Raw genomic sequence first — 27,783 nt, forward strand, 5'->3', positions numbered from 1 at the left:
ACCGAGGGTCATATTACGTGAGTACAGGCGGCTGTATGTAGGTCAGGCCTGGCAAGGTCACACTGTAGCACGCTATGCGGAGAGGCGCGCGAAGTTGATAAACGATCGGCCCTCGTGGTATCAAGCTGCCGTGCATCATGCACCGAAACGGCCAGCCTCACACCGCCGGCAAAGATTACCCGACAAGATCGCGTAGAACATACACACACTTCCTAGACGGAAATTGTAGAAGCCCTAGCAGGGCCGCCGCTTGGCGCATAAGAGAACAGCGGGGGAGGGTGCGGCAGAGGTGCGTGTAGTTTGGGGAGTCGTGGAAGAACGGGGCGCGCACCGCCCCTCCACGGTTACCCATCGTACCTCCGCCGGTCTCCGAGGCGCGCGTCGTCTCGCGCGCGCGCGTGGCCCCCCTCGCGCTGTTGTCGGATCGGACGGCTCACTGCGCTCGTCGCGACGAACGAGGCAAGGTGGTCGTCGGAAACCGGTCCCCTCCCCGAGAGCGCGCGCGATCACCAGCGGAGGAACGAGCGAAGCAGTGCGACCGAGAGAGGCTCCTCTGCCAAACGCGGCAGCAGTGCGCGAAACACGTTGCCTCGGAGCGCGCAAACGGGCAGGTCTTGCTTCTCCGAGAGTGCGGCCCTCCCTGGTGGCCCGCTGGCCCAGCGCCGGTCCCCGAAGTAACGGAAAGAAAAGAACAAGAAGGAAGGAAGGAATGTCCGCCGAGGCGGCCTCCGCTGCCAGCGCGGAAGTCGCGCGGCCGGGATCATGATCATGCCGGCGACGCCGATTTCGTCCTCTGGTTCGGCGCGTGCGCCCTGTCATCAACTGACACGCCGCCGCTGCTGGAAATGGTAGCCGCTGAACAGGAATACCGGTCACAACAGGTGAGTGGCGAGATCGTCTTAGTGTCCATTTCGCGTTTCTTATGGAGGCGGTTTACTTCGAGACGTTGAGTTGGGTTAGTCGCGACTTCGTCGCGATGCTACTTGTCCGTATAGAGGTCGATCCTACTTCGCATTCCCACGTATTGTAATACACTACACTAAGATAAAACGCCTGGAAGGTAAGACAATTTCGTAGCTAATTCTAACGCAAGCTCTACGGAAATTCGTAACTTGTAACAATGTGTTGATTGATTAGGTCCCCGGGCGGATCAAGAGGCGGTTGCAGATGTCGCGACACCCCCACCCCGCTATTAATTCTTTCATTTATGCCTCCTAAATGAGGACCTATGAGGTCCTTCCAAAAGTTGACGCCCTACTGACATAAACCGATCACTTAAGGTTCACTTAATGTCATTCGACAGAAATTACTTACATTTCCGGTGTGAAAGTGGTATAATGCTCAAAGGAGAGTGACCACAACTTTACAATGGCAGTGCGAGGCCGCTTACCGTATGATCAGGACAGTGGGACAGCAAGGATGTCAGCGTCGTCAGAGCGTGAACTGTTGAGAGAATATAATCAGTTTGAATGAAGCTTCTACAAGAACAGAAAGTAGGGCGAGTTTCTGTTGAGAAGCAGCAGCTGTATACGAGAGCACGTGAAGGATGGCGCGCGTACAAAGAGACAGCATAAGATGAGCGCGTTTTTGCTTTACTGGTGTCCAAAACAGCGCGATGAGTATTGTGACGACTGCTTTTACTCGTCACAAGCATTCGCACTCGTACCAAGTACTCGGTGACGAGCAGGGGCGGATACAGGATTCTTCCGAGGCGAAGAGGAGCGGTGGGCATCAGCTGGGTCAGAGCATTCAGACCCTCTAACTGGATCCGCCAGTGGTGAGGAGTACTTGTGTCAGCAAAGCATTCAAAACAAGCTGTGGAGCTGCGTCTCTTACACGGTGTAAGAAAAGTATTCTTTCACCCTGGTCCCTTCTGAACTCGGAAAATAACCATCACATTGGAAGCCGGCTTGCGAAGGATGGGGCTTCACGTCGCCTTCACTGAACCTATTTATGCAAACAATTACTGCTACACTGATTACCCAAGTAAAGAGAAGTTGAAATATAATCCACACGTATACGCAGCAAGCAACGCCTATTAACCGTTCATAGACAACTACACGAGGTCTACAAAGTGGGCTAGACCATAGGGCACTATAAGGGTGGCTATTTACGAGTCCGTATTTCGACACGGTTTCTCAACATTAATGAAGCAGCTCGCGTTGTTCTTTTTTTTTCCATTTTCCCTTCACTCATTCTGACTTGCGCTAATGTCAAAAACTCATTGTCTACTACAGAAGTTGCTGCATCGCGCAGCAAGAGATAGAAACTATAATAACATGGGGCAGCGAACGAGGTGTCAGATATAAATACAATAGCAAGTGTGCCTGATTCTATAATACCTGAAGTGCTGTAATAGCAGAGTTTGCATGATTCTGTAAATTTGAGGTATAATGCTCTTCGATGGTGAATCGCTTGTTATTCTTCCTCTGCATTGCCTGTGTACACGTGAAGCATGGCGACTGAGTCCTGGTAAGGTGACTCTTGTCACACCATGGTCATTGCGCCCTCAAGTATTGTCATACGAACATAGCGTTACGGGGAGTATTTCTTCAGCAGTCGTCAGTCAGCACAAGTCGAGCTAACGTTGCACAGAGCGCACAGTATTGCAGGCCAATAGGGCTGCCCCATACTCCGCCCTACAGCAACAACGTCTTCGTCTTCCTCCGTTACGTTCCATTAAGCGCCCGTGCCGAATTGGCATTTCCGTACCCGTGACATCACCCCGGCCGGTAAACCACCGTCCCAGTGCCTGCTATGGTTAAAAGGGAGTGTCACCATTGTAGGGCCTTAGGCAAGAATCATGCACGATGTCAGTTCTATAGGTGTAGCAGTCGATCAGTTGGTTGTCGGGGAAATCTCCAAGGTGACAATTGTTACACTGCGCAGAATTCGGTAGAGTCCGAGGTATCGCGACAGGAGCTTCTCGCTGAGGCCAACACGACGAGATGGGAGCCACAGTAGGACGAGAGAGCCCGGAGAAAATTCAGCATTCCTATGTCGACGATCATAGAGGGACTTCTGCGCAGTCTAGGACGATGAGGACCGAGTGCGGGCTCATCACCCGCTCATCTCGCACTGTGCGTGCGAGAAGAGCGGGTGATGGCATCTTGAGCGTATAAAACGGTCGATGGTGGGTCAGAAGGAAGAAGGATGTCGAAAGGTAGCAACGGATCACTGCCAAAAGGAAGATAAAAGGGTAAATAGCCGGCAGTTTCATGACGCGACGAGTGTAGACGAAGGTTACGAACGCGAGGGCAATGCCCAAAGCGGTGTGGTCGTCGGGAACGTTCACGGAAAGCATGTATACGTACATCAGTGTGTGGTTGAGGCTTTCGGTGAGTCCGTTAGTATGAGAGTAATAAGAAGTGGCGAAGTTGTGGCGAGTAGCACAAGATCGAAGTAGGTCGTCAACCACACGAGACAGGAAGCATTGACCGCGGTCTGTGACAAGGCGCGCCATGCCGTAGAATGATGTCGTAGAGAAGGAAGTCTGCAACATAAGTCGCGCAATCGGTCGGTAGCGCTCGACTGATTGCATACCGCGTGTTGTAATCCGTACTATACTGCAATCAATTTATTTCCAGTTGCTGAAGTTGGAAAGGGACCTAGCTAGTCCAACCACACTCGATAAAACGGTTCGGCTGGGACTTCAATAGGTTGAAGGGTTTCTTTCGGTGCTGGCAGAGGTCGCAAGTTGCAACGTAGCTGCGAAAGGAACGATAAAGACCCTTCCAGATAAACCGTCGTAGAACGCGGTCGTAGATTCTGGAGACGCCTAAATGTGCAGAAGTTTGGGCTTCGTGAAATTCTTGAAGGATATCCTTGCACTGATGATGTGGGACGACGAGAAAAAGTTCAGCGCAATCTGGGTGTAAATTGCGACGGTACAGAACATTGTCTTGCAGCAAGAACATGTTGAATGAAGGGTCGGTATTGCTGGATTGAAGGAGGTCAATGATGGAGAACGACGATGGATCTCGACGTTGTTCATCCACCACGTGTAGGAAGTCAGTGATGGCTAAGATGTAGGCATCGGCCTCCAACTCGGTGGAGTTGGGTGGATCAACACGGTGTTGGGATAAGCATGTCGGCGTCGCTGTGCAACTTGCCAGATTTGTGCACGAACGTGTACTCTTGCAATCGTGATGACCAACGGCCGAGTCTTCCTGTCGGTTCCTGAAGTGTTGACAGCCAGCAGAGGGCATGACGGTCTCAGATGACTGCGAACAGGCGTCCATATAGGTACGGACGGAATTTCGCGACAGCCCAGGCGACAGCTAGGCATTCCCGCTCGGTAATGGAATAGTTCTTTTCCAACCGTGACCGAAGGCGGCTAGCGTACGCTATTACATGGTTTGTGCCATTCTGTATCTGATCAGGTATAGTACCAATGCCATCGCCACTTTCGTCGGTACGAAGCTCTGTTCGAGCAGCTGGGTTAAAATGAACCAGCACAGGTGGTGACGTGAGGGCGGAAATCATCGATGCAAAAGAATGTGCTTGGTCGGCATCCCAGGGAAAACCCAGGTTCTTTTTGAGATCTGTGAGGGGCCGAGCAATGTCCGCAATGTCGATGACAAAGCGGCGGAAATATGAGTACAGCCCAAGAAACCTGCGGACTTTTCGTGTGGAACGCGGATTCAGATTTTTTATTGATACGAATACAAGAATGTTACATGTGTTTAGTATACAAAAGCAGGTCCCAAAGTCGAAGACTGTATCGGGACCTCTTGTTAAGGGCAAATTGTGGTAAAACAATGTTAGAGGCAACATAAGCAATAATCGAAAGTATAAACTAAACACGTTTGCAGCAGAACAAAAAAAAATATATCTATATATACTAAATGAAAACAAAATATACACAATAAAACAATATGAAACGATGAATAATGCAAGCAGCATAACTGAAAAAGAATACAAGAAGCTGTAATACATGAAATGTGGACATTGAAACAAGGTGAAGCTATGGAAAAGAACAGTAATACTAAGCATGCATAATGTGTGATTTTAGTTCTGTCTTAAATTGATGCAAGTTTCTTGCATTTTTTATAGAAGCTGGTAGTGTATTCCATAATGATACTGATGAAAATTCAGCAGTCAGTCTATCTTAATTAGTTCGTACCTTAGGCAAAAGGCGGGAGGCGGGAATTCGCGGAGAGCGCGGAGTTCAAGTTCATTCGTTGTTATTGTGCACAAAAACGAGCTCACATAATACATACAGCATCAGCAGGTCCCAAAGTGAGACACTGTCAGGGGGACCTCCTATCAATAGTCTGGTACATAAAAGGTAACTAGCAGCAGCAAAAGTTAAAAGTGCGAACAAAAATTTAAAAATGCATTCAATAGAGAACAATGAATAGTGAAATAGAAAAAGTTAATTTACCAGAACAACATTATACAAAACTATAAAATACACATAAGTAGGAATACAAAACAAAGAAGTGATGATGAAAACAAATCCGACTTTGTCAATGTCGGATTGGACACCAATATTCAGTGTACAAGCACGGTAAGCAAGCTCGTCTTGTTCAGTTTCTATTGTCATATACGAAAACAAGCAATCACTAACAGGAGTAGAAATAAATATGAATGTTAGTAACGAAGTAATAAAAATACCTCTATATGCAAAATTGATGATTACAGCGGATCTTCATGATATGGGACTAGCCCAACACCAACTAGCCCAACAGTCAACTCTCTTAAAGATCTTCATTATATTACGACACGCGCCCCACCTGATGTGCATTGACTGCAATGACCCTGCACACCAGACACAATTTCTAGACTAGCCAGCTTGTGGTAACTACATTTTATTGTGAAACGATGCTTGTATTTCCGCTGGTGGCCTTTTTGCATCAAAATATTGCGTTCGTCCTAATTAGCAGTTGCATTTAGTTCTGCACATCGAGTATAATGCTGGAATTAACCTTGTACAAAGTAAACATCCGAATTTGGGTCAAAATAATGACATATTGATTTTGTGCACCTCACTCTTATCTGAATGCACAGTTAGTGAACCCGACTTGATCCCCCTCCGGTTCTTACGCCGTGCACAGCTACGATGCCCTGACGTATTAGCACATCTTGTGCCGCTAAATTGAAATGTTTGTGGTTATTCAACCGCGCATAAAGAGCACGAAAAAAGAAAAACGTAATCGTGCTGAACGAAGCGGTGACAGGCATGCTACACCCCGGCTATTCAATAAAGGCACGGCTGTACCAACGAAATAAAAGGACCAGAAAGCACCGCGCTGCGTGCAGCCCAAGAGAAGACGTGCTTTACTGCTACGGACGGAGAGTAATGAGGTAGCAGAAGCACGTGATCAACCCTCAGCTGTCCCATTGGATGGATGGACGGATGGATGGACGGATGGATGGACGGATGGATGGACGGATGGATGGATGGATGGATGGATGGATGGATGGATGGATGGATGGATGGATGGATGCTGTGAGCGTCGCCTTTATAACGGGGTGGTGACATGTATGTCACCAGGCTCGAAAAAAGAAAAAAAGGAAAAAAATACACTTTTTAAAGTTCGCCTAATGCTTCTTCTTTGATTAAATCGATCTTACCATAGCAAAAACAACACAAATTCACAGCCCAGCTCTACCCCTTACGGCAGAATGACCTTAGTTCTGCCGCTATTTATTTTTGTCCTTTCTCTCTAATTTTCTGCCACCAATACTCTAACCGTCTCTTACTTATTTCTATCTCGGACGTGTTCAGCTTTCCGTTGTTGTCCCCAAAACCTAAGGCTTCATGTAGACCCGTGCCCAAACGTACACCTGGGTGGATGTCTCCACAATCACTCAGAACATGCTCCGCCGTTTCCTTATCTTCCCCGCAGCATGTGCATTGTTCTTCTTCTTTACTGAATCTCGCTTTATAACTACGCGTTCTAAGGCAACCCGATCTCGCTTCAAACAGTAAAGCGCTTCCCCTCGACTTATCATAAAGTGCCCCCCTCGTTAACTCGCCTTTGCCCTTCCGGTAGTTCTTTATTTTTCATCGCTGCTATCCAACAAATTCGCTCCACCTCTCTAAATTGCCGCTTAACGCTCTTTGTTGGCATATCGCTTACACTGCCAGCCGCATATTTGCTGGTGCGCCTCCCAGTTATTTTTCTTTACTGTGACTCGACGGTCTTCCTGTACAAATACCGGAACGCTTCATCTGTCCATCTACTGTCCTTCGTATTCTTTAGCCTCTCTTCGAACCTCACTTAGCTCTCAACTTCCCTCACCTCAAATCTTGTCCATCCCATATCGCCCTTTACAGCCTGATTTGTCGTCTTCCTGTGTGCGCCCAACGCGAGGCGTCCTACAGTCCTTTGGTTCACATCCAGTCCTGACTGCATCTCTGACTTCATGCACGCCATCGAGTTACCAAATGTAAGCCCGGGAACCATTACACCTTTCCACAGACATCGAAGCGCCTCGTACCTCTTGTGTCCTCGTAACGCTCTGTGCTTCATTATTGCAGGTTGGCTTGTCGCTCAAAACATCCCCACTCGCTGAGTTAAGGAACTAGCAATAGACGAGTTAACTTCCTCGCAGCAAATTGGAGTTCCGCGTGAATGCGCTTCGCGAAAGGCAACAGAGCGGCACGTGGAAAAGAGACGCGCAACTCTGGCTCCTAAAAGCACCATATACAGTAGTTCTATCCCAGTGGAGGTGTATGAACTGGCCGCTAAACGCGGTATACGATTCGCTGTAGTTGCGCACGCTCTGCGACAGATGGCGCGATATGTTACTTGCCGCGCGTCGGGGTCTCTTAACCTCCTTGGGTCTCGCTGGCTTGTAAAAGCGCAGCTGAACCCTTCTGAGTGACACAACGGGTTTCAGAGCTTATCTTTGCGATATTGCTTTTTTTTTTTTTCTGAGGCTCTGCCAATCGATATGCTCATGCTGTGAAAGACGTTGAAGCGAATTTCAGGCGCGTATATATGGACGCCACAAAAACGCAGGTAGCTCAGTCTGCTGTTTGTGGTGCGGTAAATAACGGTAACTACGAAATGAGAAGCAGTTAAACACCTATGCGAGCTCTCTGGTCACATGGAAATAAGTATGAATCTACATATTTTAATAATAGGGACATGTTAAACGAATCCGCCACCACTGGGGTGATATTGTGCTGTTGCACAACGAAGCAAAGGGCGCTCAGTGCAGCGGCGTTTCTTTGGACCGATTAAGAGCCAAATCTTATTTATTTTGCCCCACTTTTTGCAATTCAATGAATAACGGAAATTCAATGAATAACGGCATTGAATTTCCGTATTGTACACGCGTATAATATATCGATCCCGCAATTGCTACATATATTTGAACGTCTGCAGACTGCGACGCCCACATTCCCTTTCTTACGAGCCTACGATGTATTTGTTCGTGTCTTATTGAGACACGAAGCAAAGGCATGGGCAGGCCAACAAACCTTTGACAAAATGATGCTTCTGGATGCACGATCAATGAGCAGCTATTGTGGCGCCACTCATGATTCATGTCAACGTACGCACTTTCAGGTTAAATTTAGGGGTACGGCAGAACACTTTGTCCTCCGGCGCAAATCTTAGTTTGTCCACGTACGGAAAAATGATTTTACACCTCCAAGAGTCGACAGCTGGCCTGCATAGTTAAGTTGCTCTGTGGCGATGCACTTTCCCATAAAGACTGCGCGTATTAAGGCGAAAGCCTTAGATGTCCCATTCAACGCGCAATTTGACCGTGGGCGTCAGCGGCCTCGGGGACGAGTGATGCAAAAAAATGATCACGTTATGACGTCACGATGACGTAACAGATCGCCAAAATTTGCGAAGTTATTCTGACGTCATAGTGACGTCCCGTCACATGATGACGACATCACATGAGATCATAGCTTGGTCCAAAGTGGCCCGATCACAGAGGCAATGTAAAACCAGGTGAGGTGCCTTTGACCTTTGAGGCAGTGCAAAATCACATTAGATGCAGAAAGCTTTCAACCGGTGCCGGTGCAGGATCAATACATCAACTGAGAATAAAAAGAAGATGGCTTTCGCCTTCGAGTTGTCATAAGTGAATGCATAAGGAACCTTATGACTTTTTTTGCGTATTCTCGTCAGTTGTTTGCACGATTTTAGGAACACTGAAAGTTGTCAATGGACTTACGGCTTCTGATAACGTGTCTTTGGAAATGTTTTTGTTGGTTTCAGCTCCGAAATGCCAACGCTTTTCACATCACCAAGTTCTGGCCTACGTACACCCCATGTCTTTGAGGGAAGAAAAGATAACGGAAAGTCATCGACTAAGCGCGAATACACGGAACTCTCTCCAACAGATAACCCGGTGCAGCCTTGTTCTTCAGCTGGCCTGCATACATCAGTGTCCGCGGAGTTGCCGGACACTGCAACAGTCGATGACGCTCATGAAAATGGGTGGCCACTAGCCCTTCGCAAGAAACTTCAGCGCTTTGATTCGACGGGAAAGGAAATGTCATATGTCCTTTCAGCCGGTGTCTTCCTGCATTTCGAAGTTTTGGACAGGTATGCCGTGCAGTATAGGGGCACTTTATCGACACAAGCATCCTTTGACAATATCGCCCGTCGCGGCGCATTCAACGGGACGTGTTCTTTGTAGCGTACCGTCCATTCCTTGCACACGATTTGGGGCTCGAAATGCGTTTCCCAGACCAAGTTGGTTCTCTGAACGGCCCGAACCTCCTTCGGAATTGGCCGCCTCAAGTTTTCCAGAAGATCGGCGTCTTTTATAGCACAAAGCAACCATAATTTTTTCTTGCGCATCTTGTCCCCGTATTTCAGTGTGGTAACAAACATTTTCTCCTCATTACGCGCTAACGAGCGTGGCGCATTCTCGCAAGAGCGCGCGCAAAATGACCACGTGCTCGAATTTTCTTATTCGCTTAATGCACAAGACAGGCCCGCAAAAACCATTGCCATCTATCGTCGAGTGCCAGTAACCACAGCGAGTGCGTGTCATGCTCTCTCCATAGCGCCGCTGCACAGTTCGCACTCTTTAGTTGTCTTCCGCCACGAACGCCATTTTCCGGCACCCTATTTTTCCGGTTCAGCCAGCGCCTCCAGTGAAGATCACCGAAATCGAAACTGCTGGTCTGTGGCCACTGCCTTTGTCCTCCGTGCGCCGTTAAACAATATCGGAGGCATGGTTTCTTCCAGGGGGAAGGTATGTAAGCTTGCGACGCCAGTAATCACTCGCTTCACTGCTGTCATAGCGCTGTGGCCACTGACCTCCCCTACATACGTGGCTGTGGCAAAAAAAAAAGGAGCGAATGAAAAAGGCAGGCGTTTCGTCACCGCCACCGCGCATGCGCAGAATACTCACCCGGAAAAGGTTCATTCGTTCAGCTATCGCGCTGCAGGTCAAAAAGTTCCGAAAAATTTAACCTTAACTTTGATTACATTTTGCTTTAAGTTATCGATTTTGTAATTCTTCTACAAGCCCCTGTCGCCGAGATTACACATGTCGCGCGTGTATCAGTACGGCGAACGCATTCAGTGGGCGAATGCCATTAGCTGTGAATGACACTCGCTATATACCTATGTAGCAGCAACTAAAATGGCATTAGCACTAGGGGTGTGCGAATATTCGAGTTTCAGATTTGGATCGAGTACCTAATCGAATAATTTGATTCGACTTTCGAATAGCTAGTATTCGAAGTTTCGAATATTTCGACAGGACGAATATCTAGAACGCGACAAAGGCCAATGGTGCCACTTGGTTAGAGTCGGGTGGCGAAAACTAACGCCAACGTCGTTACAGTAGGCCTTTCGTTAAAGTTTTCACGGACATCCTGGTTCAAAAGCGAGCCCATGCTGATCTTAAACGAGAATATGTCATTTCCGCACGTAGAAAAAGACATGAGAAAACTGTCAAGCCCTTCACAAATTCGCTCCCGAAACGAAGGCACGGACTTCTTGTGTAGTTCGGTCGCGTATGCCGCAAGTGTAGTAAAACGTCCTGGCTTTAACCTGCGAGACCATCGGTCATTGGCTTTGCATCTAAAAATTTATTCACGCTGGGCAGTCGCCACTGCCGCGCCGACCCTCTCGTTCAGAAACTCCTATCGTTCAGGCACTCAGTTAAAAAACGCTGCTGTGAACGGGCGCCTGAAGATTTTTGGGCCCGGAGCACCCATGGCGATGATGCACATTGCCGTTGTTAGATGAGCCGTATTGCGCGACCATGGGGAAAGAAAACTAGTTACCGTACACCCCACTGTTAGCCGTTAGGCGGCTAGAAGTGGCGCTGCTGACTTTAACGGCGGCTCTTCTTTCAACACGCCTGCGCGCCCATAAAAGCTGAAATAAAAGCCACTCCCGAACAAATGCGTAATAAAACTGTCTGCACGACGTAGCATCCCTGATTTTTCCTCTGTCTTGCCGTAACTAGCGGTACACAATTCGTGTAAATATACTATTCGATATTCGATATTTTTGGCCACTATTCGGCACTATTCGATTCTAGTTCGATTCGAGGTGAAATTTTACTATTCGCACACCCCTAATTAGCACATAAGCACATTCGCTGCAAATGACATTACACGCGCAGTGTGGCATACTTTTACCAAGTACTTCGTTGCTTGCTTTTCAACTCTCAAAACAGTATCTCCTCTTACTTTCGGTCATCTGAAAAAAGCTGAGCCACCACTGCTTATACACAGATTGCTGTCTATTCTTGTGCCTGCTTGGCAGTGACCACGCAGCTCCCCTTTCCGTCCACGACCACTTTTCGACTTTTGTCAACCTACCCAGCACGCCCACTTATTTTCTATACAAATGCACGTGAGGCAGAATAAGCTAAGCATTGCGAAGGAAAGCAATTTCACGACCACGTGGCCATTGCTGCTGTTGCTTCCCCGAAGGCAATTTTCATTGTTGCCACGCTGGCTCTTTCGACCGCTGCTAAATCCTTCACGAGAAGGCAAACAAGTAACAAAAAAAGAAAGAAAGAAGGATAGTAAGTAACAACGCGCGGTGTCAACTCGGTGCAGGCTGGGAGTGGAGGAGTGCGCCCATAACAGCAGCGTCAGTCGCCGTTCTCCGCGACAAGCGTCGGCGAACAAAAAAACTGAGCTGCGGTTGTCTGTGCGTCGTTAGCCACCGTTATCTGGCGCAATATCGATAAGGGGGCTTCTAATTTTTTTCTTTCTTCTAACTCGCAATTCGCTTACCCTTTCCCCCAGATTCTGCGCCGTGCTTCTTTCTGTGGGTTGCAGAAGTAAGCGTCTTTCCACGCATCCATCCAACGCTCCCTCATTCATTCATTCATTCATTCATTCATTCATTCATTCATTCATTCATATTTATACATGCCTTGCACGTGACGTCAGAGACAGGTTCTTTGCGCTTGGTCCCCCAACATGGCGGCCACCGTGACTTTTTATCTCATTAGAGTGTGTCAGTGCAGAGGAGGACACCCAGGTGTTCGGTCCACGCACTCTTTTGTGCTCTCCCCGCTTTCTTTTGTTCGCCAGCCGCGCCAAGGGGGAACCCAAAGGAACGCGGGGGTTTTGGTGTGAAAGATGCTTGGGTGCACCGGCACTAATCTAATGGCGAGCCGTCACCGTTTCTTGCTCGACGCGTTCGAACAAAAGCTCACGGAGCGTCTCAGCCCGCTGGTCCCCCAAGATGGCGGCCATGGTGACGTCAATGCAAGCTATGTATTGGCTAAGGACTTCCGATGAGGTATTACATAAGGGCTGGAGAGCGAGAAAAAGAGAGAAAGAGATTGAGTTTTGTTATGACAGAAAGGCTGAGAGCTCGGCCTGAATCAATTTCTGACGTGCTACGTAAGGGGTAACACAAGCTATTATTGGCGCAACAATCAATGTCAAATCACATTTGATATGCTATGCATGAAGCGGTGATGATAGTGATGATGCTGTGGGAAAGGCGTTTCTAGCGTTGTGCGGCTAGAATGTGTCATTACGAGCTCGCAGGCGAGAAACTCATGGCGCATATAACCAGTGCGCTGAGATATGTTATGTGGTTACGAAACATGAATCAATCTAGCGGTATGCTTTTGAATAGATTCTAGGATACTTGCGAGGTTTACAAGTGGGTTTCTGATGGGGGATGCGTCCTCTAAATTTCACCTGACTGATTTGTAAGCAACAAGTTTTACATGACTCGTAGCGTCAAGGAATTTGCCTTTGAAGAAACCCAACGTTCTCATAGTCGGGGACGTCACTTTAGTAATATGCCTTTTCCAAGACACGTTCAGACAAACTAACTTCAAAGCATTTAAAGGGAGTTTTAGCTTGTAACGTATACTTCTTTACGTTACCGTGTTACCGGATACCGGATGGAATCTGCGCATGCGCGAACCTTTACGGAACGTAAACTACTCGCCGGATAGGCTTTACGTTTACGGCCCTATCTCGCAAATCCACCTTCGTTCGTGGCTACTCGCGATATCCGCTTCGCGGAGACTCGAGCCGCCGAGTCAAAATAAGCCGAAATGCGAACGCCACTTACGATCACCTTATTTCAGCCGGATTATTGAGGCTAGAGCGACGTAGAATACCGAATCCGCAAACGTAAGAGGCCTAAACATGCTGACAGGCTGGATAGGTGGCGCCATCTAGCGGGGCCAAGGTGTACCAGGCGAGCACAAGATTGTTATTGCAGAAACATCGGGCATTCTACTCCCAGTGTAAATGCCTTGCAGCGGCATCATTACAAATGGGTTGCCTTTTTTAATCATTTTTTCCTCTCAAGAACACTAAGCGAAAACAAGCGTGTCCATGATTGTGGTTGCGAGAAGCGTCACAAGATGTCGACACCATCGCCTGGTAACCTGGTATTGCTACACCCCTTCGCTTATACCGGGATACTGCACACGCTAAAAACCTCTTTAATGATTTTGCCGCAGCATAACTCAATATTATCTAAATTAAATGTAGTTTAAATGCTGTTATAATCATCATTTAGTGGTTTGCGCAAACGTAAAGGTTTACGTACGTACGTAAAAGTTTACGTTTGGGCAGCTAAAAAACTTTACTAAAACTCGAGTTCCGGTAAAACGGTAAACGTAATCCGGTAACGGTAACGTAAAGAAGTATACGTTACAACCTAAAACTCCCTATTGATGTGCCTGTATACGTGCGTGTTTGGGTTCGTGGGCTCGTGTATGTGTCAGCGAGTATCTGTGTGTTTATATGACTGCCTCTACCTATATGTGTGTATGTGTAGGCGCCTATATGTGTGTATACATAGCTTGCATTGACGTCACCATGGCCGCCATCTTGGGGGACCAGCGGGTTGAGACGCTCCGTGAGCTTTTGTTCGAACGCGTCGAGCAAGAAACGTTGACGGCTCGCCATCAAATTAGTGCCGGTGCACCCAAGCATCTTTCACACCAAAACCCCCGCGTTCCTTTGTGTTCCCCCTTGGCGCGGCTGGCGAACAAAAGAAAGCGGGGAGAGCACAAAAGAGCGCGTGGACCGAACACCTGGGTGTCCACCTCTGGACTGACACACTCTAATGAGATAAAAAAGCCACGGTGGCCGCCATGTTGGGGGACCAAGCGCAAAGAACCTGTCTCTGACGTCACGTGCAAGGCATGTATATATTGAATATTGGTGCACTGGATGCCGAGATGAGCGGTTCTCCCGTTAGATAAGACGTCCTTATTAGAAAGTTCTCTTACATGGTTAGTCTTGCATCACTAATTTTCGGGAGCCGCCCGCGACGCCGCCTTAGGGCATCGTCTCTCAGGACGTTCTCAGTATCTGAATCGTTCTCTATATCTGAATATGTTATCGAGTATTAAGGCAAAAGCCTTAAATGCCTCATCAAACGCGAAAATTGACCGTCGATGTCCCGCGTCGACGGCGTCCCTTGACGTCGGGACAACACGAGCGATGCGAAAAACCCTCACGCGATGACGTCACCATGCGACATCATCGTGACGTCACAGACAGCCCAAATTTGTGACGTCCTTATCACGTCACATTATGAATTCATCTCATGACATCGCAGCTTGTTCAAAGGTGGGCCGATCACGGAGGCAGTGCAAAACCACGTTAGGTGCAGAAAGCTTTCGGAGGGTGGCGGGGCAGGATCAGTACATCGGCTGAGAAGAAGAAGAAGAAGTTGGCTTTCGCCTACAAATCGTCTAAAGGCTAATGCATAAGGAACCCTGTGAGTTTATGTTATTAAACCAGACAAAGTCCTCACTTTTGCGTTCGATACCAGCAATGCATCCAGCTGAGGGGGTGAGGGCGCTGGTGCTTCCCGCAGCAACTTACACCGTGACCGCCACATATATCGTTCTCGTTCGCGACAAATGCAGGACCAGCTGACAACGCTTACGGCGTTGTGCCACAAACGATTTCGTCCGTTTGAACAATAAACGCTAAAGGTATCGTTTAAGCGTTAATACGAACTTATGCGTTAGCACTGCGGTGGTTCGAAGAATACAACAGTACCGCGACCAGGAATGCTCAGAAATATATTTTGACGAGTATACTATATTTCGACGAGTACGCCTCACTATAGCGAGGCGTGACCTGGTGCGAGGCGGAGAGTTTCCACTCAAGAGCCAAAAGACACTGTTATTACCAAAAGGGAACGGCGCGAGATACACTGTGGCCTGTAATATAACATCCTTTCTAACGTAACCCTCTCGTTATACACACGCGCAGTTGTTAAGTGCGGTTCACATCAGAAGCAATTAAATGTATTGCTCACCAGGCAAAAGATCATTTGCATGCATCCTTGCCGTCGTACTAACGAAAGTGACAAAAAAGAAATACGTCACTGCTTCAATTGTTTACCCCGCATGTGATTGCTTTGACGAAACCCTTTAACGGTGACGACGAAAGTACAATGTAACTTAGTGTGGCGCGTGGGCCAACGAGCATCATTCCTCCTCTCTGGCTCGTCCGACGAGCGTTGAGGCTCCTACACTGTGTTTGCTGGCACAAACAAACACGCCTGAGAGATACAAACACGCATGCTCAGAAAACGACATTGTCTGACTTTCGCGAAGGGATAAAAAATGACGTCTATGAGTGTGTGCATTTATCGCGCATAGCGAAGTGTCGCATCAGCGGGCTGCAGATCTTGGCATGGCGGCAGTGGCCACTATAAGTAAATAAATAATGCTGCTTCCCAAAGATGGCGGCGTCTAACTCCGAAATGTGTGGTAGGTATTTATATGGTTTAAAGCGATTACGCTCCCTTCTACACGTAATACGAGAACAACACGTACATGTGAACATGAACGTATAGGACATGATTATAGCACGATTGTTACTACGCAGGCGCAGTACCTTAACGTACTAGTACTACAGCATAACGGCTACATTTATGTCAACGCAGCATATTCCATGCTCTCGTTAACCTGCTTCATTGGCATAAAGATGTGGACGGAACGTTCTTGGCTTCTGTGCCAGAATAACGAAGGGACCTGCGAGCGATGAATGTACTGACAACATTAACGTGATCTAACAGTGCCAGCCTCCTACAGAGCTAGTATTACAACAAGGCGGCTTCAAAGACGTCAGTGGAATTCACCTAAAGAGCAACAGACGCAGCGGCTGATAAGTACAATCATGTATGTTCCTAATCTACTCGTGATCGCTTTTGAAAATCGTTGAATTGCACACGTGACTGGTTTCACTGGTGCCCGATACGACCTCTTGCATACAGTGTGTAACAACGTTTTCCTGAAACAATGTATCGCGCTGTTTTTCAGCGACGTGATGGAAATTCCATGGACGACGCTAATCATCACCGGCGGCTGTCTGTGGATCAGCGGAGCCTTGGTCTCGGCGAACACTGCCAAGTACTACACCTCAGTCACTCCCTGTGAGTCGTAGTTGCCCTCTAGAACACCCTATAAACAATTAGAGCGTTTTGACTTCGTTCAACGTGCTGGCGCTTCATCCAACTTATAATATTTAGTGTGGGCGCATTTGTGTATGTCAGCTTTACATAACGCGTCTTTGCTGTAACGAAAAGTACTTCTGCGGGGAAATATCTCGCACTTTGGTGTACAAGACGTAAAACTAACCTGGTGACCGTAATTCGTAGTATCTTGAATTTTCGATGTGTCTTTGTTCTTATTAGTAATCTTGGAATAAGTAGTTCGTAGTGGGTGGGATGGTGATCAGTATCGCATCCACTTTTATTGCCAAAGGAATCGATGAAAGCAAATCTGCCACAGTCAGTGCATTGGGCGTGTATGTGGCCGTCTTAGGCAGTCGTTCACCTGCTGCTGAACTTGAACGTTACAACTTTCGTTTGAGCGCTTTTGAGGAATGAATATTCGAAAAGCACTCATCTTTCTGATGTTCATTACCGCAGGGAAACAATGGACTATTGGAAGGAGGCCATGCGAAGGCGTGCAAGGCGAAACAGGACTTTGCATGTTCAATTGGGAATGCATACGCCAGGAAGGCACAATGCTGTCCGCCTGCATGGACGGCTTTCTGCTTGGTGCCTGTTGCAAGCTTCCTGACGAAGCAAACGTCACAACTTCTGCATGGACTGAGGCGAGCACGTACACGACTGAGGACTTGTCCAAGGTCAATAGCGTCGTCACAGTCGACGCTAGCACATTGCCGTCTCCTTCTGACACACACCCCGAAGCATCGCGACTTCCTCCCAGCACGACGACTACTGAAGCACCCACGACAGTCAGCGTGAGCCCAACGACAGTTTTGTCGAGACCCAGGCCGACGACGCTGTGGCCCGTCATCAGGCTGCCCTCAACTGTGAAGCGGCCGGTCGTCGTGCGTCCAACGCAGCAACCGCAAGCGACGACTTTGACCAATCACCACAAGCCACCGAGCATCACTGCACCGGCCGTGACCACATGGATGACGACGCGGCCCAACGTACTGTTCACGCCAACTAAACTGGCCCTGCGCCCTTCGCCATTCGTTCCTACAACAATGTACGTACAGCGACCCTCACTGCAAGCTGTACTCGCAAGTACTCCCATAGGGATGCTCAGTTCTCTCATAACGAGGCCTTTCTTGCGGCCAGTAACAATGGCCATGAAGATGCGTCCTACGGTTGCCACATTAAAGCCAGCCAAGAAAACTACCGTGGTGAGCACTCAGTCCGACGCAGCGACCACGCCAACGCAAGAGGAAACATCTACGGCTGGCCAGACAACAGCTTCGCGACCTACGCCAACGAAAAAGTACGTAACATTCTCCGAAACACCGTCGCAAACCACGACAGCACAAAAGTATGTTTCTCCTATCGCTGCCTCATCGTCGACAACGCCGTCGCAAACGTACGCAGCTACCACTGAATCCATGTTCCAAACTGCTTCGACTAACGAATACGAGCCACCTACTGCGATCTTGCTGCATTCTACTACCCCTCAGAAGTACGGGTACTCGTCAACTCACTATTCGCCATCTCAGTCCTCGTTTCACACAGTGCCATCCACCCCAGGGCAATCCCATGCTGTCAGCCGACTTCCACCATCAACACTGAACGACCTTTCGGATCTCGACGCTGAAGTAAAGACTCCGGGATATCACACGACCCTTGGTATGCTTTTGCCCACGGAAAGCGGAAACGCGCACACAACGCACCATCCCGAGTTCGTTGATCTCACAGAGACGACTACAACGCAACCGCCGCCGACGAACGTGATGGAATACACGTTAGACTTCGACGTCGAAGATCGACCAACAGTGACAGAGCACGTATACGGTACCACAACTGGCCAGACGTTCGGAGAGGTCACAGACGTCACCGTTTCTAACGTCGCCTCGGCAGTCGTCTCGGCTTCCACGGAACCCTTCTCTACGCCGCGTCCGTCCACGACTACGAAGAAGCTGAAAACGCGCTCTCCAACGATGACTCCCCAAACAAAGGCTCGACCTTCGACGGCGGTCTCCAAACCCAGCCAGACCAAGCCACGCCCGCCACCGTCCCCGACGACTATTTCCAACGACATACAGCACATGACCTATCCTTCCAAAGCCACGCTTTGGCCATCGACAGTCTTCAAAATTCCGCTGAGGACAACACTCGCTGCAAGGCCGTCGACAAGCACGCTCTTTGCAGGCACAGTCACTCTGCCAATGTCAACAACTCATGCCCACCTCACGTTAACTACACCTCAAACGACGACCACGCTGCCGAAGCGCACAAAGAAGCCAACGACGACGACGACGGCAATGAGAGAACCGATACCCGTGAGAACGACAATGGCGATGACAGCGGCGACCAAGCCGAAAAGTACCCCGAAGCCCACGAAGCCCGTCCTCCCCATGCCGGCTCGTCCTGCAAAGCCCACAAAGGCACCGCTGCCCACCAAATCTCCGACAAAAAAGACTACCCAGAAGCCGCCGTCCAAGATGCCGCCGCCCTCAAGCACATTTACGCATTCCTCAACAATGAGCGTGGCGACGACGACGGAGCCCGTCGCGAACGGCACGGATCTGCCGACGTCGACGAGCAGTAAGCAGTGGGATTACCGGAAACGTAAGATCGACGGCCTTCTCATTTCTGTGTATTTTTGTCTTTGTTTTTTTTTTTTCGCTCTTCTTCAGCTTCGCTGGTTTTAAGCAAAATTTGTGACAGGCATAAGCTCACGCTTTCAATGAGCATCCTTCGAGCAAAGTTCGAGTGGGAAGGTATAGAGGAACCCTGAATGCGTACAAAAAGAAAGGAAAAAAAAAATGCGGGGATGCAGTCCAAAAGCCAAATAACTGCAATCCTGTTCAGATATTAGAGCACTCTGAGCAAGTCGCTTGAGCAAGCAACAGCGAGCGAGTCGCTTCTAATTCTTTCAATCCTAATGAGATGCTGCGAAGAAATGGCGCAAGTTAGAAACTCAGACGTTCAGGTAGACTGGGTTGATTGCTGAGCGCTTGTAAAAAAAAAAAAGTTATTTGGCTTAACGTGCGTAAACCATGATATGAATGTGAGGAATGCCGTAAAAAGAGCGGGAAAGGGTGGAGAAGGGGTGCAAATGATAAGACGCCTGAGCATGCCAATTTACTTCCCGCAGGCATGGACAGCGATTTGCCGGTACACATTGCAAACTATGCGGTTGCGCCCCCCTCTTTAGTAAAGCTTTAACAGTTGAGAAAGCTAGGACGCAAAAGGAAAGAGAGATTGTGGAAGCTTTCACACCTACGAACTTGGTACAGACAAGTGCATGGGCGCGCAATCTCTGTTTGCGACGAAGAGCGCAGATTTCTTAATGAACATTTTTATAGTTATAGGTTGTCGTCAACTGACTTGCTGTGCTTTCACTCATGAACCGTATCGTCTATCTGCACGCCGTTCTCTCAGATATAGGCAGTCGTTAGTCCTGCACCCTTCCTGTTCTCTTATGTTTCAAACCTCAAGAATTTTCTGGTTATCCTGTCCGTTTCAGCCATACCCTTATAAAGTATTTAATTATTCAAATGTAGCAGGCTTAACGATGACTTTTCGATCGCCTAGAATATCGATGCATGCCCCTCTGCGTCATTTTATTTTTCATGCTGTTAATTTTTCTTTTTGACCCATAAAGACTGCGGAGTCAGGCCGCTACATCCCCAGGGCCGGATCGTCGGCGGAAGGAACTCGTTCATCGGTGAATGGCCGTGGCAAGTACGTTTTGCACTAGCCGCAAGTCTTCCTGCTTCCTTATTTACGGCTAGACGTGCCGCAGGCGATGCTCATCTCAGGACGCTCCGAGTGTCACGGCTTCTGTATGTATTGTATTTGTTTTTACAGGTGCTCGTGAAGGAAGCTACGTGGCTGGGCCTGTTCATAAAGAATAAGTGCGGCGGCGTGTTGATCAGCGACAAGTACGCTCTAACCGCAGCCCACTGCCAGCCGGGGTAAGAATTTATCTTTCGCTTCCTGTTTACGCGTAAGCGCTTATCATTCATGAATCTTCTCGATTGCATCATCTTGACAACAAAGCTGAACTTGATCATGGCGCGAATGTACAGTTAGAAAAGACAGCAATTCGTGCGTATTTAACCATTGGAAGCGTCGTCCCCAACCAAGAACCATAAAAACATCTTGATCCATTTTATTTGCAGCGGTGGAGAGCCAATTCATGTTATAAGAACAGCGAAATGTTATTTCTGATGACAATGATCAGTATCGCGCTGTATTATTAGTTAGCGGTTTGTTTGGCTAACCAAATATTGAATGTCAATCTAGCATGTAAAAAAGGCGCTGTCTATTGCGTTAACGTGTTTGGGTTAATTCGGCGTATTATAAATGACATAGTGGGCGTCGTGAAGTTATCATTGTATGTTCGTCTCTCAATTTTTAAACCACTCTATTTACATTATTGCGATACATTTGTGAAAATATATCATATGTTTCTATAGTGATATTAACATACATACAAGCTGATCGCATCAGCTGTCTTGTTACATGTACAGTGGGCATTTTTTAAAGTAAACCAGAATGCTCGAGCAAAGTTGCACGTAACGTCGTCGGCTTATAACTTCGAAATCGGCGATAGCACATGAACAAGGGCACAAATTAGTCTACAGTGAGAGTGCTGTTGCAGTGTTAATTGCTTCGCGAGGGTATACAGTGTGTGTTAGTCTGCCCGTAAACGTCTTACGATTTGCGGATTCTGAGTTACCGGAGCCGTTCACGCCAGCAGGAAACTGGTGGCGACATATGGTGGCTTTTTGTCCAACTACGCTGCAATTTTCAGGCTAGTCAGTGTTCTCGTCGAAAGGAATTGTAATGAAGGTAGACCGCCTGCATTCATGCATCCGTAAAACAGTCCTGAAAGGGGGTGACGTCTTTCCTCGATAGAAACGCTTGCAGTGGAATTTTATTAATACGATTTCTACGGGAACTGGAGAATTCTATCGATACAACCTGAAAATAGTATCAAGCTACAGCAAGCATGAAAACAAGCTTACCCTCTGATGAATTCGTTACGAAAATTCGTATGGCACCCACTCAAGCCTTAGCGAGCAAGGCGTCGCGCTGCTTACGTCGAAGACGGGGGAACGATACCCGCCCACGGAGGCCGCATCTCGGCGCCTAGATCATTAACTTGCATCTAAACCTAATGGCACAGTTGAAGAAACCTAGGTGGTCAAAATTAATCCAGAAACTCCCGCTACGGCGTGGTTTCGGTATGTAAAGACCCAGAAATTAAGACCACGTTCGCATTCACCGTATGAAAATAGATTGCTCCAATGTGAACTCAGCCAGGAAGAGAAACAGAAACGTATTATCCCGAGAAACGTATTGTATGCATAGTCGTATCAACGAGATTCCACCGTATAGCTTGAGTGCGGACCGCTACAGCTTACGAACTGTGTTCTGCATGGACTCGATCTGCTATTGTGCACGGACAACTGCAGCATACGGACTGAATTCTGCATGGACACCGCTTTTCTGCACGGACAACAGCATACGGACTGATTTCTGCATGGACGCCGCTTTTCTGCACGGACAACAACATACGGACTACTTTCTGCATGGACGCCGTTTTGTGCACGGTCACTGTTGTACTTGTTTTTCTTTCGGTGTGTTGGAGACGAAGCGTTTTCGACACATTCTCAGAGGGGCCCTGCTGCGGCACAGGTTCCTGTCTTCGCTGCTGGTGATCCTGGGCGCGCATGACCTGTCCGGGGACATCGGCCGCTTCAAGCCGGTCTCCATTCCCGTACGGCGCATGATCGTGCATCGCCGATACAACCCGGCCACCTTCGAGAACGACCTGGCCCTTCTAGAACTGGAGCGACCGGTCGTGTTCCAGCCGCACATTGTGCCCATCTGCCTGCCTGGAAGGAACGAGGACTTCACGGGAAGGACTTCTTTCGTCACAGGATGGGGAAAGCTGTCGCACGGTAAGCTTAAGTCAGAAGTTCAGGAAAAGGTAGGAGCTTGGAGCGATGAGAAATCCTTGCAACATGGGGTGGTCGCTCGAGTAAACGTTTCGACAAACGGTCTTCTCTTCTTCAAGGCTGCATTGCTACCTTGAAGAAGACAAAGCCTCTTGTCGAAACGTTGGCCCCAGCGACACCCAGCGTGACTGCGCGTGCGCGGAGTACTGTACGCCGCCATAAGTTTATCATGATGCTCCGGTGTACATCGCGATTTACTAGCCAGTACAATCTAATCAGAGGTAGAACAAGGCAGCGAAAATACCAGAAGGTCAAGTAGGTGGTTCGACTAAGTTTGCTGCTTTATCATCAAAACGTGCGTGTGAAGCCGTGCACGGGACAGGAATATACGTAGAAAACGAGAGATAACCAGACACGGTCATGCACTTCTGTTTTCTACCCTTCGTCCTGGTTTGTGTGCATGTTTCCCCACGCACACGCACGCATTATGAAGACTACTCACCATCCCGTTTAAAGCTCGACGTTGCTAGAGTTGCCACTGGGGAAGGGGGTGTTTTTATAGAGATCGCAGTGCACCATTATGTCTTTCAGTTTTTTTTTGTTTGTTAAAATTTGACCCTATAATTAACAGCTAATTGATCTTTTCTCAACTTATACGTTCAACGTTCTCGATTCTTTAGCCTACGCACCAGTTATTGCCTCCGTCTTCGCAGAATCTCAGCACTCTTGAAAGATGAACGCCTTCTCCCAAACCCCCTGTCCCTTTGAAACTGCTTTAACATGCGTTTTTCACCTTTGAGCGAATGCCAACTGTCCGACTTTTGAGTAGATATCACAGCTTGACCTACCCCCCCCCCTCCTTTCATTCTTGAAACCTTTTGTTGCGATGGGGGGCGGGGGGGGGGGCTGTAGACAGATAAACCCTCCAAATCCACTGAAACCTCGTCGCCCTGAACGCCCCTCCAGCCTTCGACGCCCCTGCACAGCGGTGATATCTTTTACAGTGAGAGAGAGCGAGAAGAAATGCAGGAAAGGTAGGGAGGTTAACTAGACTATACGTCCAGAATAAGGGAGGGAGATATTCCGGATAAGCGTACGGAAGCGACACCGTTTTGTAGCGGCATCTTGGGACACCAAGCTTAACCGGAGAACATATGACGGAGGTGAATAATGCAGTGACCAGACGGATTCTACATGCCGTATGATGGGCAACGTGCGTGCTAGTACGTCTTTAACGTCCATCGCTTTCATAATTTTCCTTCGAAGAGAACACCGGCGCGGTTCAAAATGTTAAAAAAAGAAACGCATTGCAGCTAGGTCAAGAGTCAGGATCCACAAGCTCCGCTACTGACATCCACGATATCAGTAACCCATTAATTCTCAAAGGCTCCGAGGTTGAAGGGCGAGCTCTTTCCCAACGGAGAAACCCACTGCAGCGTCCACACCGCTTTGAATTTGGCGTGAAAATCGCGTCTGCGGCGACAGTGCAAGGTGTACGTCTGTGTATTTTGGCGTTGATACTGCGTTTGTTTAAATGCCCCCGGAAGTGTTCCTTCTGAACCGTTCCTCCAGAACGCTGTCTCATCTCTATTTATCGATCAACTGTAACTATATTCCAAGCAGACGCTCTTGTTGCTGTACAGTTTTCAACAAGCTGCCAATTTTATATGCTTGAAGGCATTACTTGGTCAATGCATAGTGCACAATTTTCTATGACCTATCTACCGTAAAGTATTTGCTTCCCTCTCCCGTAGCAAGAAAGATCGTGGCTTTTTTTGTCCCGTATTCTTTTTTCTTTCAAAATTTTTCACTCCACAAGGATCATGGTGAGATTTTTAGAGCGCCCAAATACATTATACACTGCCTTTCTAACGCGTCGGGTACCACTTTCATTTCTTCTTTTGTTAGCGAAAAGTGCCGTATTAGATATCTCCTCTGCTTTTCCTCGCAATGTCGTTGTGAAACCATTCGTGTTTTCTTACTGCTTACAGGCCCCGCCGCCGCTGCCGAAATACGGATATCGATAGCATTGGGGACCAGAGGAACGCGCGGGGTCGACAATCACGACGATGAGAAACATTACTGCAGTGGCAGTGCCCTGCCTCCGCCCCCCCTCCCCTGACTTCTCCTTCGCTCTACCACCATGGTTATGCCATCTAGCAGCAATATTACTAAACACCACTCATTCCCCATCAAACGAGAGAGAGAGCGAATCACGCTATTGGACGATGATAAATTACCTGAGACGTATCACTACCTTCGTGTCTTGTAGTGGAAGTAATGACACTCATGGGGTATCTAAAGTATAAGGGAAACAACAAGAGCGTCCCGTCAATCTTGGTGGGAACTGATGCGCACAAAAGACAGGGACACAAGAAGGAACATACATGGACAGACAAAGACGATGTTCCTTCTTGCGTCTTTTGCGCGCATCAGTTCCCATCAAGATGAATCACCAACAAGCCCAAGTCGAAACCCTCCTGAAGTCCCGTCAGTAAGCCACATCATACCGTTGTCTCCTAAGTGCTTCTATGCTGGAAAACGAAACTTCTCGTGTTCAGTATAACAATACCTAAAAATCGCTGTTCTTTCTGGTGCCCTATCCTCCCCGCAGGTGGGACGGTGCCGAACGTGCTGCAGTACGTGCAGGTGCCGATACTGAGCAACGAGAAGTGCCAGAAGATGTTCCAGCTGGCCGGACATATCAAGTCCATCAGAGAGAACTTCGTCTGCGCTGGCTACGACGGAGGCAATCGAGACTCCTGCGAGGTACGCTAATGAAGCACTCGCTATGCATTCTCTCGTTGTATATAGCTGAATGAATTAGTCTTGCGAGTTCTAACGTGAATAAAACTAAGTAGAATAAAATACGGTCAGCTGCGTTCGGCAAGGTAGCGCTGGGTGACAGACTTATTTGAGGAACGAAGTTCTGAAATAGAAATTGTAAATTAAGCACTTACGTGTTTTCTTCCGGGGGAGAGGACCCTAGCGCTGATAGAAACGTGCGAAGTCAACTGTCTTTATCATTGTTGTTGTTGTTGCTCGTGTCATGCAGGGCTGCATGGACTGCACGTGCATGTGTACATGCTTGTGATAGTGTATGTATGTAAGCGTGCATATACTGCAGATCAATACAATCAGTATAGATATGTAAACGTAAGTAAAGGTAGCGAAATATCGAGAATTGTAAGAACGTAATCATACTGAATAACGACAAAAATATCTGTGTACTATCGTCGAGCAGTTAAGCCGCTCACGTAGCTCACCTACTCACGCCGCGTTCTTATTCTTTGTGAAAGCGCTACAACGCTGTCGGACAAAACGACAACATTGTCATCATTTCTTGTTAAATTAGTTGCCTCATGCTGGAGGTCGCCTGTATTCAGCTAAAAAGCGAAGGCTCGTCGATTTCGTTGAATGCGCGTGTTGACAGAGCACACCTGTTTTGGGTACCGTGAATCTTCGCTTAAAATTCGCGTTTGAATGTCGCTGCAGCAACCAACGCACTAACCTACCACTGAAGCACGTCTCCCATGTGTCGATGTCGCGCGATAGTCGTGGCTTTGAATGCCTGACGTCACAAACGAGTAACCGTAACCTTCGTATAATCATGTTTCGCAGGGCGACTCGGGCGGTCCGCTGACACTGCTTCGGGACGACGGTCGCTGGGTGTTGGTGGGCACTGTGTCGCACGGGATTCGTTGCGCCGAGCCCAACATGCCGGGCGTCTACATGCGCACCTCAGCGTACCGCGCCTGGATCGACAGTGTCACCGGACAGAGGTCCTGACAGGCGCGGATTCTTCATCAGACCCTTCCGCCATCTTAGCAGGAAGCGTCGCGTGAACGCCTCCTCCATTCCTTCTGTGCTGCGGCAGGTCCACCGTGTCGACGCTTTCCGGTCGTTGGATCTGTCGCAATGAGGAAGTTCGCGAGGATGGTGGTGGCTCTAGGCAAGACGAGCAGGACTTGCAACAATCATCCCGACAATCATCCCGTTCGAAGAACATCCACAACCATCTCGGAAACTCCATCATCGCGGCTGTTCATAACAGGTGCCTTCTCTATCGATTCTGGGCAAAGCCTTCTTGACAACTTCAACTCGGAAGAACCTTTGCTGAAGGCGGGCATGAGTGAAATCAATGGAAGCAGAAGACGTTAAGAGTTAATCGCCGTGACTTAGCTATGAAAATAAGAAAGGTGGTCACTGAACAATAAGGGTGGAGGCCCTTGTTTGATTGACTGACTGCGTATTTTTGCGCGTGTTGTGTGCGGCCTGCTTCACATGCACTAAGGAGCTGCGGCGACAAGACTTCGTAAGATATGCCTTCCGTTCACCGGGGTTCTGAAATTCATGATTTTAGCGGCAGCGGACGACCTGAAACTAGATAATGTCTCATTTTTTTTATTTATTGGACTTAAGTATTTATTTTGACCGAGGACAATCTGATGTGGTATTGATGTCAACACAATAAAGGCATAAAAATTGTGGTCTATTTGACAATTTCTGAAGTTTTTCTAAACATGCAGAGTGTACGAATTTTCTCTCATTTTCGCTTGCAGCTGACATGAATCCACTCAGAGCCAGCAGTACAGACCTATACGCAGTCATGATATAATGTAAGAGTTTGGCATGCCCTGTGACCTTCACAGCAGTGAAATACTGTCTACACGCCAAATAGGTGAATGTCGGACAGTAAATACTTGCCTATACTAAGTTAAACGGATGCAAACTTAATTGGACCATACTTGCAAAGTATGGGAAGAATTCAATAGTCAATTTCGCACCAAAGTCACGACCACACTTAGATACGAAGAAACACATAGGCAGGACGGGCGCTTCCTTCCCGTCCTGTCTGTGTTTTTTCGTATCTTAGTGTGGTCGTGATTTTGGCGCGAAACTGACCATTGAATTGAGACATGCACCAACTAGCCCAACAGCGAGTACTACAGGAGTATGGGAAG

General features: G+C 48.2%; 1 protein-coding gene across 2 annotated transcripts; it reads left to right on the forward strand.

The window, feature by feature from the left end:
• The first annotated feature begins 411 nt into the window (after nucleotides 1–411).
• Nucleotides 412–27,303, forward strand: LOC119394313 (serine proteinase stubble). 2 transcript variants are annotated; one of them, XM_037661602.2, is made up of 8 exons: nucleotides 412–881; nucleotides 16,720–16,832; nucleotides 17,331–19,475; nucleotides 20,515–20,594; nucleotides 20,721–20,827; nucleotides 22,557–22,822; nucleotides 25,434–25,588; nucleotides 26,441–27,303. In XM_037661602.2, the coding sequence occupies exons 2-8, from the start codon at nucleotides 16,727–16,729 to the stop codon at nucleotides 26,606–26,608; spliced, it is 3,027 nt and encodes a 1,008-aa protein (XP_037517530.1). In that variant the 5' UTR covers nucleotides 412–881; nucleotides 16,720–16,726; the 3' UTR covers nucleotides 26,609–27,303. The 2 variants fall into 2 exon arrangements, with proteins under 2 accessions (XP_037517530.1, XP_049271698.1); XM_049415741.1 differs by lacking the exon at nucleotides 412–881 and having other exon boundaries at nucleotides 16,667–16,832.
• Nucleotides 27,304–27,783: the final 480 nt, after the last annotated feature.

Source organism: Rhipicephalus sanguineus, chromosome 5, assembly GCF_013339695.2.
Source record: "Rhipicephalus sanguineus isolate Rsan-2018 chromosome 5, BIME_Rsan_1.4, whole genome shotgun sequence".
NCBI classification, from domain to species: Eukaryota; Metazoa; Arthropoda; class Arachnida; order Ixodida; family Ixodidae; genus Rhipicephalus; species Rhipicephalus sanguineus.

Bases quoted from the DNA above. Each gene is read 5' to 3' on its own strand.
- LOC119394313 (XM_037661602.2), top strand. From the start codon at position 16,727: ATGGAAATTCCATGGACGACGCTAATCATCACCGGCGGCTGTCTGTGG. The intron at 19,476-20,514 runs GTAAGATCGACG...TGACCCATAAAG, and splicing joins GCAGTGGGATTACCGGAAAC to ACTGCGGAGTCAGGCCGCTA. The intron at 20,595-20,720 runs GTACGTTTTGCA...TTGTTTTTACAG, and splicing joins TCGGTGAATGGCCGTGGCAA to GTGCTCGTGAAGGAAGCTAC.